We start from the raw sequence: 11,295 nt of genomic DNA on the forward strand, positions 1-11,295 counted from the left end.
TCCCACCTGAAGGCATTAGGCTAACCCAGAGAACAAGAGACCCCGTTACCCAGCATTGTGTCCTCAGGGTCCAGCTCGAAGGGGATGGGGCTGAGGGGCAGGTTGATGGCGTTCATGCCCTCCTCCTGAAGCTCTGACACTGCAAGAAGGAAGCACAGAGTCACACTGTAGCCCACAGACAACAAGGGGTGGGGCTCGTAACAGTCATGTTCCGTATCGATGTGGATCGAGAAATAAAAGCACCAAGGTTAGTCTATAGCTGTGACTCAGCCTGCATCCGATTCCTGCCTCTCCTTGCTAAAAGGACCAAACCGTCCCCTTCATCTCACCTCTTCTGACCGTCACCTCACTCGCTTTCCTGGAGAAATAGGGCACAGAAATCTGCCTCCTTTCGGAAATGATCTCGGGATCAACAGAAGGGAGGTGGGCACTACAGTTTTTCTTAAGTCTCTGCCATTGCCTCCTGCCTGTCCCTCCTTCCAGGGCCTGCCATCTGGTGCAGGTGCACCTGACAACTCTTTGTTGACCGGATGAACGAGGTCCCCACGTTGAGGCTACATTTATGTTGTAGATCATTTCCATCCTCAGTTCAGCCCTCCTCCGACTTCTCTCCTGATTCAGCTTCCCTGAGTATTTTTCTGATTGTCCCACCTCCCTCCTTCACCTGGCCCCAGCTGCTGCTTGAGTACCTCATTCTGGCCTCTCCCTGGGCTCTGGACCTGTCCCTTCAGCTGTAAGGAATCATGGGCCCTGTGGCCAGGCACCTCACCTCTCCAGGCCCGTTCCCTCAGCTGAACATGAAGACCTGGACAGGATGACCAGTAAGTTCTTTCTTACTTCCCAAATCTTAGAAATCTATGATTCCACTGTTCTCAAGAAAAATAACAAGAGGTCCATGACCACTAAAGACTTCCAGCCTGCTCCCTCCATGCACTGAACCCTCACATGAAGCCTTAGTAAGAAATAAAAATCCCTGCCACAAAACCAGTGTGTGATGGACCCTTGCTGAGCACTTACCTTGGATTTTTACCTCTCCTAAAAGCAGCAGCTCAAATCCCCTCACCTCTACTCAATTCCAGTTTGAGTAATTACTTGGCACCAATTAAGCACAGAATGACCATTTTCTCTGAAAGCACTGATCACCAAAGGGTTCTTAAAGAGCTGATACGGCAGCTGCGATCAACCTTTAGTAAAAGCAATGTCCCATCTTTCCATTTTATTTATGTTTATTGACTATGGCCTCACGGATCGCCAGCATATACTTGCAAGAACTCTTAAGCACAAGGCAGTTGCTTACAAAGAGTTCTTTCATATTAGCAAACTCACTGATTGTTGCAGCTGGACAGGGAACGAGATTGCCTAAGAAAGGGAGTGAAACCCACTCTGCCCTAAAGGACACAACTCACATTATGAAGCTGGTATTTACTCCTGTTGCTGTGGGATCTCGACATTCGTATGGGATATCAGCCAGTGACCATCTGAATCTCCAAATCCACAGACACCCACCGCTCTATGTAATTCCCCCCACCCCCATAAAACATAACTGAAAATTGTAAGTGACACCTTCAATGCTTAAGTGATTCTACAGGTATAGGATTGCATTTGCTTTCCAGAGAAGAACAACTGCTTCCTGTTAGACTCTATAATGTCTCCTAGCGCTCCTCCTAGGACTAGCAGTTTGCTTTCTTTTCCAGGCTGTTTCTTACAAAGAAGCCAGATTCCCACTACTTAACAAGCACTGCGACGCAAGCAACGGGCAGTGGAAATAAAGTCACGTTTCAGTGTGGGTGTGAGACTGGGTTTACTGGCCATTGAAGAGACTAGCTCTCGCTGCCATCTATGACTCCTTCCCGTGTCTGCCCCCCGTCACCACCCCCGGCCAGGTCTGTGCTGTCCAATACAGTAGCCATTAACCACATGTGGCTACTGACGTTTAAATGAATTAAAAATTCCGTTTCTTAGTTGCGCCTGTCACATTTCAAGCACTCAATGGCCCACGTGGGGCAAGTGGTTACCACACTGGACCGTGAGAATGTAGACCTCCTCACGGGAGATTCAGTTGGATGGCGCTGTCCTAGGTAATCCCACAGACCCAAATGCTGATGATGCCCGTGTTTAAATCTCCAGCCTGAGGTATGCTTTATTATATATTTTTTAAATTAATAAGATGTAATTATCTAAAACTGAATTCAAGGCAACAGAATCAGGGATAGGATAAAAATGAAGCAACTTCCTGATATTTTTCATGTACAAAAACAACCAGGCTTTGACCTAATTTATTCTCTATTGGTTTTATTTTACCCAGCATCACTGGGTTGTGAAAACAGAAGTCAAGGCATTATTAAAACAAGACCCAGAAACAAACAAACAAAAAGAAACAGAATCTCTAGCCTAGGCCTGACCCTGAGCTCTAGACTCAATGTCTCCTCTTATGTCTATTGGTGGAGATCTCAAATTTACACATCCAAAACAGAACTCGTGATTTTCAGCACCCTCACCCCCACCATAGCAACACTATATCAAGACCTGTTCATCCCCTACTCTTATCCTCCTCGGTAAATGGCACTACCATTTGCATAAGGGTTCAAGCCAGAATCTGAGGAATCACCCTTCACTTCTTTTCCTCACCGTTTGCAGCCAATACATCGGCAAGTTTTGTGGGCTCCATCTCCAAAACAGGACCCCAGACCCTATTCCAACCACTTCTCACCAGCCTCCCCACCATCATCCTGGTGCAGGTCTCCATTATCTTTCACCGAAATAACCAGAACCACCTTCTAACCAGCCCACTGCTTTCTGATGCACTGTCCCTGCCCCCGTCTACTTCCTATAGCACAATCAGAATGATCTATATATAAACAGCTTTCTCCTGCTTTAAGCCTTCCTGTGGCTTCCCATCATACTCAGAATAAAACCCCAACTCCTTCCTAAGACCTACAGGACCCTCTGATTAGCCCCCTGCCTCCCTCTTGTATTGTATTTTCTCCATAGCACTTATCATGATCTGAAATAACTATTATTTCTACGTTTGTTAGCTATTCCCCCTTAACAGAATGTAAGCCGTGGGAAGACCGGCACTTTTTCTCTTTTGTTTGTTATGAGTCTCCGAAGAGGAGCCAGACTGCCTAGAGTCAAATCCAGGCTCTATCACTTACTAGCTATGTGACCGTGGGCAAGTTCATCAACCTCTTATACCTCAGTTTCCTTATCTGCAAATGGGGACGACAATAATATTGCCTACCTCCTAGGGTTGTTGAGAAGATTAAATGAGTTAATATATGTAAAGCACTTAGAAGAGTGTCTGGTACCTGGTAAGAGCTATGTAATTATTTGCTATTATTACTTAAAATGGTAAGCACTCAAGAACCATTTGTTGAATAAATGAAAAAAACTGTTAAGACCACCCTTCCACTGCACAGGTTGTAAGCTGAAGCACAATTTAGCAAAGCAGTGTATAGGATGTAAAGAAGGATCTCAGCCTGTCCTTCGGGGAAAAAATTATATTTGGGCCTGACCCTGTGTGTGCGTGTGTGGGCACATTTCTAGGGCAGCATTTCCAGCATACATTTTTTTTTTTGGCAGTACGCGGGCCTCTCACTGTCGTGGCCTCTCCCGCCGCGGAGCACAGGCTCCAGACGCGCAGGCTCAGCGGCCATGGCTCACGGGCCCAGCCGCTCCGCGGCATGTGGGATCCTCCCGGACCGGGGCACGAACCCGCGTCCCCTGTATCGGCAGGCGGACTCTCAACCACTGCGCCACCGGGGAAGCCCTCCAGCATACATTTTGTAAAGAGACAAAAGCTGCCTCTGTCCCAAGACTGTTGTACAGCCAGAGCCAATTTGTGAATATAGAGATATTTACACCTCTAACATGTGACTAGAAATGCAACATTTGCAGCCAAATATAAAGGTGGGTCTGCACGGGATCTCTTTTTCTGTGTAGATCATTGTTAAAAATGTTTTCAGATGAAAAATTCCCAGTCAGAAACACTCCCCTCTGCCCTGCCTCTTTAATTCACTCACAGAGACAAAACAAACCCGAGAAGAAAGGCTGAGATATGTTTGCAATTGGAAATTTTTTTTTTTTTTTTTCAGGAAATGATTTGGTACAGGAACATCATTCCCATCCCATTAACTGCTGACTCGGAGCCAACTGTTTGTAAAAGTGAATATGCAAACTGCCCGGTTCAGGCCTGGCCCCCGCCCCATGGGGCTGCATTAGTGGCCACATTCCCAAAACAGCCCGCGTGCTTTGGAGGTTTCATTTCTATTAAACCAAAGCAGGACCCAGCAGAAGCCCCTCGCCATCCTTGTGCTCTGAAAGAGAAAGGGCTGCAATTGAATTTCCTCGGCATAGAATATGAATATGATGTTTATCCCTCGAACCTCCTCTAACAATCTAAAACTAGGTCTGAATGTGCAGCCCTCGGTGTCTCGTGGCGCCATTAGTCATAACTTAATAAACAGATTAAATGCCCAGCTGAAGGTCGGGCTTGGGAGAGCAGGGCGATTGCCTCAACTCCTGAAGTGCTCACCATGAGAGAGGGGGCATGGCTTTTCTGGGAAACACAGTCTGACTCTGCACCCAGCTGTGCAGCAGAAAAAGTACACGGATGGGCTTTGGAGTCTGAAAGAGCGAGATTTGAATCCTACTTCTATTTTTATCAGCCATGGGACCTTATGTTAGTGACTTAACCTCTCTGAAGTTCGGTATAAAACAATTCTGTATAAAACAAGAGTATAGGGACTTCCCTGGCAGTCCAGTGGTTAAGACTTCGCCTTCCAATGCATGGGGTGTGGGTTTGATCCCTGGTCGGGGAGCTAAGATCCCACAGGCCTTGCGGCCAAAGAACCGAAACATAAAAAAAACAAAACAAAAAAACAGAAACAATATTGTAACAAATTCAATAAAGACCTTAAAAATGGTCCACATCAAAAAAAAAAAAAAAAAACCAAAACGAAAACAAACAAACAAACAAAAAAAAACCCAAGGGTATAGCTGACACTATTGATTTCTTCTCCAATATTGATTTTGTTTTTTCTCTGCTGAAAGAACCCTCATTTTTTTCCAGTATACACTCTGCCTCCTGTGCCTCTAGGTACCTAACTAGTACATGGAACACCAGGATTATAAAGTTGATGGATGCGATGAATAGTAATTTCCCTTTCCTTTTTTCCCATGAGAAACAGACTAGCTGCAGGCATCTCTTACACTCCAGAATATATATACAGGTGCTCAGTGAACACCAGGCAGAAAACAAGTATGGTGAGAAGAATGGAGAGAGGTTTCTAAGAGTACAAAAGGGTCTATTTATGGAAGGCCAGTAATTTCATTCCTTCAACCAATAGACGTTACCAGGCACCTCCTCTGAAGCAGACCTTGTGTCAGCACTGGGGATAAGGGTTTGGGGATCTGACATGAGTTTGCCTCAATCTGTTCACAGGTGGTGGGAGAGGTAGGCTCAGAAAAACACAATGGGCAGTCTGTTGCACTCAGGGGTGAGAGACATGTAACTAGAGGGCTGTGGGAGCTCGGGGGGGAACAAGGATAACTTTGGATGTGGAAGACTGGGAAGGATTCCCAGAAAGGGGGACAGGTGAGCTGGACTTTGAAAAACTTAAATTTTCATCCGACACAGGTGCCCCACAAAAAGCACATCTTGTGCATAAACAGCGAAGTGTGGACCAACAGGGCAGGTGTTGAGAGAGTCGTGATTATGTCTGAGCACCAGGAATGCAGGGTGCACACAGGGGAAATGCGGGGAAGAACAAGGGGCAAATAATTAGGTGAGGTCCAGAGTGTCAAGGGCTGTGAATTCATCTGTTCCCCAGCATGCCCTGGACCATGCTCCCCGTGTCTATAGATGAAAACTCCAATCAACATACTGAGGGAGGGCAAGAAGATAAGCAAGGTGTTTTCTCTTTCAGTGCAAGAGGGCCCCAGTGAGATACGTAGGCTGCTCTAGGTCCTTATCAGGACTCCAGTGATTCATTTCTGGCCCTCGTAAAAGATACTCAAGCTCCCTTAATTTCTAAATGGCTCAAAGGCCACCCCCCAGAAGTCCTTGCAGCTAGAGACAACTACACTGTCCGTTCGGCAAATCCCAACAATTTTTCTCTATATGAAAAATCAACCTGAAAGAACATCTACCAAAAAACTATAGCTAACATACTTAATGGTGAGAAACTGGAATACTTATACCCTAAGACTGGGAACAAGGTAAAGATGTCTCCTCTCACCACACCTACTCAAAATCATACTAAAGGGCTTCCCTGGTGACAGTGGTTGAGGGTCCGCCTGCCGACGTAGGGGACACGGGTTCGTGCCCCAGTCTGGGAAGATCCCACATGCCACAGAGCGGCTGGGCCCGTGAGCCATGGCCGCTGAGCCTGCGCGTCCGGAGCCTGTGCTCCTCAACGGGAGAGGCCACAACAGTGAGAGGCCCGTGTACCGCAAAAAAACAAAAACAGAAACAAAAACAAAACAAAAAAATCATACTAAAAATTCTAGCTACTGTAATAATACAGGAGATGGAAAATAAAAGGTATACAAATTGGGAAGGAAGAAATAAAACCATCTTTGTTTGTAGATAACATGATTAACTATGTAGAAAATCCCAAAGAATTGACCAAAACAAAATGAAACAGAAAAAATCCATACTCTTAGAACCAATTAGTAATTATGACAAGGTGGCAGAAGGTTAATATACACAAGTCAATTATTTTCCTATACAGTGGCAATAACTGATTAAAATTAGAAATTAAAAACACAATATCATTTATAGTAGCACCCAAAAAAGCAACACTAAGATATAAATCTAACAATGTACACAGGGTTGATATACAGAAAATTACAAAACTCTGATGAAAGAAATCAAAGAAGATCTAGATAAATGGAGACATAGTCAGTGTTCATGGATTATAAGACATAGTATTAAGATGTCAATTCTTTCCAAGTTCACCTATAGATTCAAGGTAATCCTAGTCAGAGTCACAGCAAGCTATTTTGTGGATATCGACAAACCGATTCTAAAGTTTACACAGAAAGGCAAAGACCCAGAGTGGACAACACAATATTAAAGAAGAACAAAGTTGGAGGACTGACACCACCAGACTTCAAGACTTACCATGATGCTACAGTAATCAAGACAGCATGATACTGGCAAAAGAGTAGACACATAGATCAATGGAACAGAATAAAGAACCCAGAAACACACCCACACAAATACAGTCAACTGATCTTTGACAAAGGAGCAAAGGCAATTCCATGCAGAAAGGATAGTTGTACTAACAAATGGTGCTAGAACTGGACGTCCATTTGCAAAAGTTAATCTAGATACAGACCATACACTTTTCATTTTCTTAACAATATCTTTCACAGAGTAGACATTTTAATGAGGTCCAACATCAACTTTTCTTTCATGGATTGTCCTTTTGGTGTCATATGTAAAAACTCATTGCCAAACCCCTAAATCACATAGATTTGCTATGTTTTCTTCTGTAAATTTTATACATTATGTTCTATACTTAGGTCTGTGATCATTTTGAGTTAAATTTTGTGAAAAGGTCATTAAAAACAAGGAAAGTCTGAGAAAATGTAACAGCCAAGAGGAGCCTAAGAAGATGTGATGGCTAAGGGTGATAACGGTATCCTGCATGGGATCCTGGAACAGAAAAAGGACATTAGGTAAAAACTGAAGAAATCTGAATAAACTATGGACTTCAGTTAATAATAATATATCAATATAGGTTCATGAATTATAATAAATGTACCATACTAATGTAAGATGTTAATAAGAGGGGAAACTGGGCATAGGCATATGGGAACTCTCTGTACTACCTTTGCATTTTTCCTGTAAATCCAAAAGTATTATAAAAACAGTCTATTAAAAAAATCAACCCAAATTTGCTATTTTTCCAACCATATAGAGTGTTCACTGGGGAGAAATCCATGATTTTAAGAGACATATGTTTCTTCCCATCACCAAGGAGAGAGTGGTAATCTATCCAACATTAGCTGAGCCCTACAGAAGCATTTGCATGGTAGGCAAAGCACAAAGACCATTTCGAAGCCCTACAGTGCAAGCTGTACTCATTCCCAAGTGAGAACTTGTTTCCAGGAAGAAAGTGCCTGGTTTTTTGCTTTGTTTCCAGGGCTGAGATGAGAAGACAGAGCTTCTTCATAACTTAAGGATGCTGGGCAAGGTCATTTCTGCTTTCCCAAGAAGAGGTCTGTACCGCTAGCATAACCGTCACTGAAGGTGTCTTTAATGCTTTCTCCGGAACTGCTCTGGAAACTCTATCTATCCATTGTCCCTGATGGGGCCTTTACATCATGGGCTTTGGTATTAGTTTTCTATTGCTGTAGTAGCAAATCACCACACACTTGGTGGCTGAAAACAACACAGATTTATTATCCTGATGGTTCGGTAGGTTAGAAGTCCAACATGGGTCTCACTGGGCTAAAATCAAGGCATTCGCAGGGCATGTTCTTTTCTGGAGGCTCTGGGGGAGAATCCATTTTCTTGCCTTTTCTGGCTTTTGGAGGCCACCTGCATTCCTTGGCTTGTGGCCCCCTTCCTCCATCTTCAAAGCCAGCAATGGGGGGTGAAAATCCTTTTCACATTGCACTACTCTTACCTCTTCTTCTGCCTTTCTCTTCTACTTTTAAGTTGCCTATGACTACACTGGGCCACTTGGATAATCCAGGACAACCTCCCTATTTTAGAGTCAGCTGATGAGCAGCCATAATTCTATGATGAGCAGCCATAATTCTACCTGCAACCTTAATTTCCCTTTGCCATGTAAGCTAACATATTCACAGATTCCAGGGATTGGGATATGGATTTCTTTGGGAGGCCACTATCCTGCCTATAATAGGTTTCTTGGTTAAGGGACCCTTGGTTAAGGGGTTCTGTTCTCACTACTCACCCCTGCCTACCACATGTGGGTTCACTTTTCTTCTAGGTGAGATTGTCAAAAGGAAATGCAAAATCCCAACCCCCACCATCCCAGCCCTTAAACCAGAGGAGTTTTACTACTTTTAACTAAAAGGATACTTATTTCAGCAGCCTTAACATAAAGCATCAGGTAAACATGGGAGCCAGCTCGTAGTGGCCTCAGCAGACGGTCAGGGTCTCCCCACGCTCCCCTCTACTTGACACAGCTCTTAGGCACCAGAGTCTGACATCCAGGCCTTGGAGTACAGCCAGAAAAGGGAACTTAGAGGCTGCTGTTGTGATGGGAGCTGACAGGGGGATCTACAGTCCTGAGTCTTAAAGTTTCCACCAGCGTCTTGGTTTTGGTCAGTTTTATAATCTCTGCAGAGTTGGAAGGCTGCCAGGCAAATGGCCCCTGGACATTAATTCATTGTTCAGCCAACCACATGATTCAGTTGTCCTCCAATTACAAGTAAGCACGGAGGGAGATGGATGAACTATTGGCTAGCTTTGGGGAGTTGAAACTGTCTGAATTGAAATACTGGTGAGGTCTCAAGTAAGTCATGGGAATTTAAAACAGTGCACAGGCACAGAGGGCCCAGCATCAAATACATCACCATTCTTTCTCTTTTGCCAAGCCATGTCCAGTATCTCTTTAGATCTAGAACCAGAACCGTTTTCTTGATTTTAAAGGTCTTACTTAAGCAGAAAGTGGTGTGGCTATGCCATCCTGGGAGTTTATAATGGAAGACACCAAGCTGTTGTGCATGCGTGTGCATCTGTGTGCATCCATATACCCTAACCACTGGTAACAACCTTGGGGAGACTATAGACATTGACCTGGTATGTTGGCTAATTACATGTGAAGTGTGGGTACAATGAGCGACCCAGGACAGCGAGGGTGGAACTGGCACTGCTTATCTCTTCCATTCATAAGCATGTGTGGGCATCTCTGGTGCCAGGGGCTGGGCCAGGAGTTGTGAATACACTGACAAACAAGTACTTCCCTTCTGGGGTCGGTAGATCCCTGAAGAGCAGCTACCTGTGGTGGCCACGAGAGACCAGTACAGTGCCAGGCACCTGCTACACACTCAATAAGTGCCCAGAGGATGCTTTAGTTGGGGGAGGAGGGGGAAGATGTACACACAAACTGCAATGCAATATGATAAGGTCCTCCATGCAGTCCTGAACCAAGTCCTGAGAGCAGAGCATCTTTCTAAGGTGGAGGGAGCAACAGAGGAACACATGGGATATGCAGAAGCCATGGGAAGGCCAGTAGGGCTCCAGGCACCCAGGGCAGCCTCTGCACCTCACTTGCTTTTATCTCTGTGTATCACTGGAGTCAAGTTTCTTCATTTCTTTCTCTGTGGCTCTTTGACCTTCATATCTATCTCCTTCTTATTTATTAATCCTGAAGAAGCCAGTCCTTTATTTTTGCAGTGGCCCAATGCTGCTTAATAAGTGCCACATCAAGTACCAGTCCACTGGAATTCCCAAGTGGTGGCCTCCGTTGAAACAAGGGCTCTGGGTAGGGGTGTGGCCAGTGAGTGACCATGGCATTGCTGTGTTTGGTTTGGATCAGTTCACTGGTGGGCTAATTCTGGATTTGTCTGAAGGCCAGTCAGTGGTTTATCCTGAAGGAGCACTGTTGGGGGAAACTCTCTCTTGAATGGACGATGATGATGCTGATGCCTGTGAGAGAACACATACTTGTGCTGCACTTCCTTTGTACCACGCATGTAGATGTGGCACCTTTTTTAAAAAAAAACATATATCAACTCATTTAATCTTCCCAACAATCCAGTGAGTAGGTACTATGATTATCCCCATTTTATAGATGAGGGGCCCAGAGAGGTTATGTAACTTGAGCAAGGCCACACAGCTAGAAAGTGGAAACCAGATTTGATACTAGGCCAGCTGGCTCCAGAGTTCATATCCTTAACACTACACTGTATGTTGTCCCAGTTTTATGTAACAATTTTTTTTTTTAATACGAAAACGTCTAAAACATGGTCACTTCTACATTCCCATGTAAAACCAGGAGAAAGTTCCATGGGGAATAATCTTGTGTATGCTGAGCCCTACAGGTTGTCTGGTCACTCTATGGAGGCTCAGTTTTTATGAGGACAGATTAAAAAGGAAGTGACATTTGAGGAGTGTTTTTGTTTTAAATAACAGGTTGACTTATTTCTGGCTAGAAAAGAAAAACATGCTCATTTAAGAGAACTTTGAAAATATTAAAAAACTGAGAAAATAATCCTACTGCTTAGAGATAATGTTATATTTTCTTAAGCTTTTCTATGTTTTACACACACACACACACACACACACACACACACACACACACACACACACAT

At 44.3% G+C, this 11,295-nt stretch overlaps 1 protein-coding gene across 1 annotated transcript in view; it reads right to left on the reverse strand.

Annotated features, from left to right (window-relative positions):
* The window catches only part of PARVA (parvin alpha), a 176,280-nt gene that overhangs the window by 76,479 nt on the left and 88,506 nt on the right, over positions 1 to 11,295 (reverse strand). Inside the window, exon 3 of the mRNA XM_024757131.1 lies at positions 50 to 139. Within this exon, the coding sequence (XP_024612899.1) occupies positions 50 to 139 (90 nt within the window). The remainder of the gene's footprint in view (positions 1 to 49; positions 140 to 11,295) is intronic.

This window comes from Neophocaena asiaeorientalis, unplaced genomic scaffold, assembly GCF_003031525.2.
Source record: "Neophocaena asiaeorientalis asiaeorientalis breed wild unplaced genomic scaffold, Neophocaena_asiaeorientalis_V1.1 scaffold504, whole genome shotgun sequence".
NCBI lineage: Eukaryota > Metazoa > Chordata > Mammalia > Artiodactyla > Phocoenidae > Neophocaena > Neophocaena asiaeorientalis.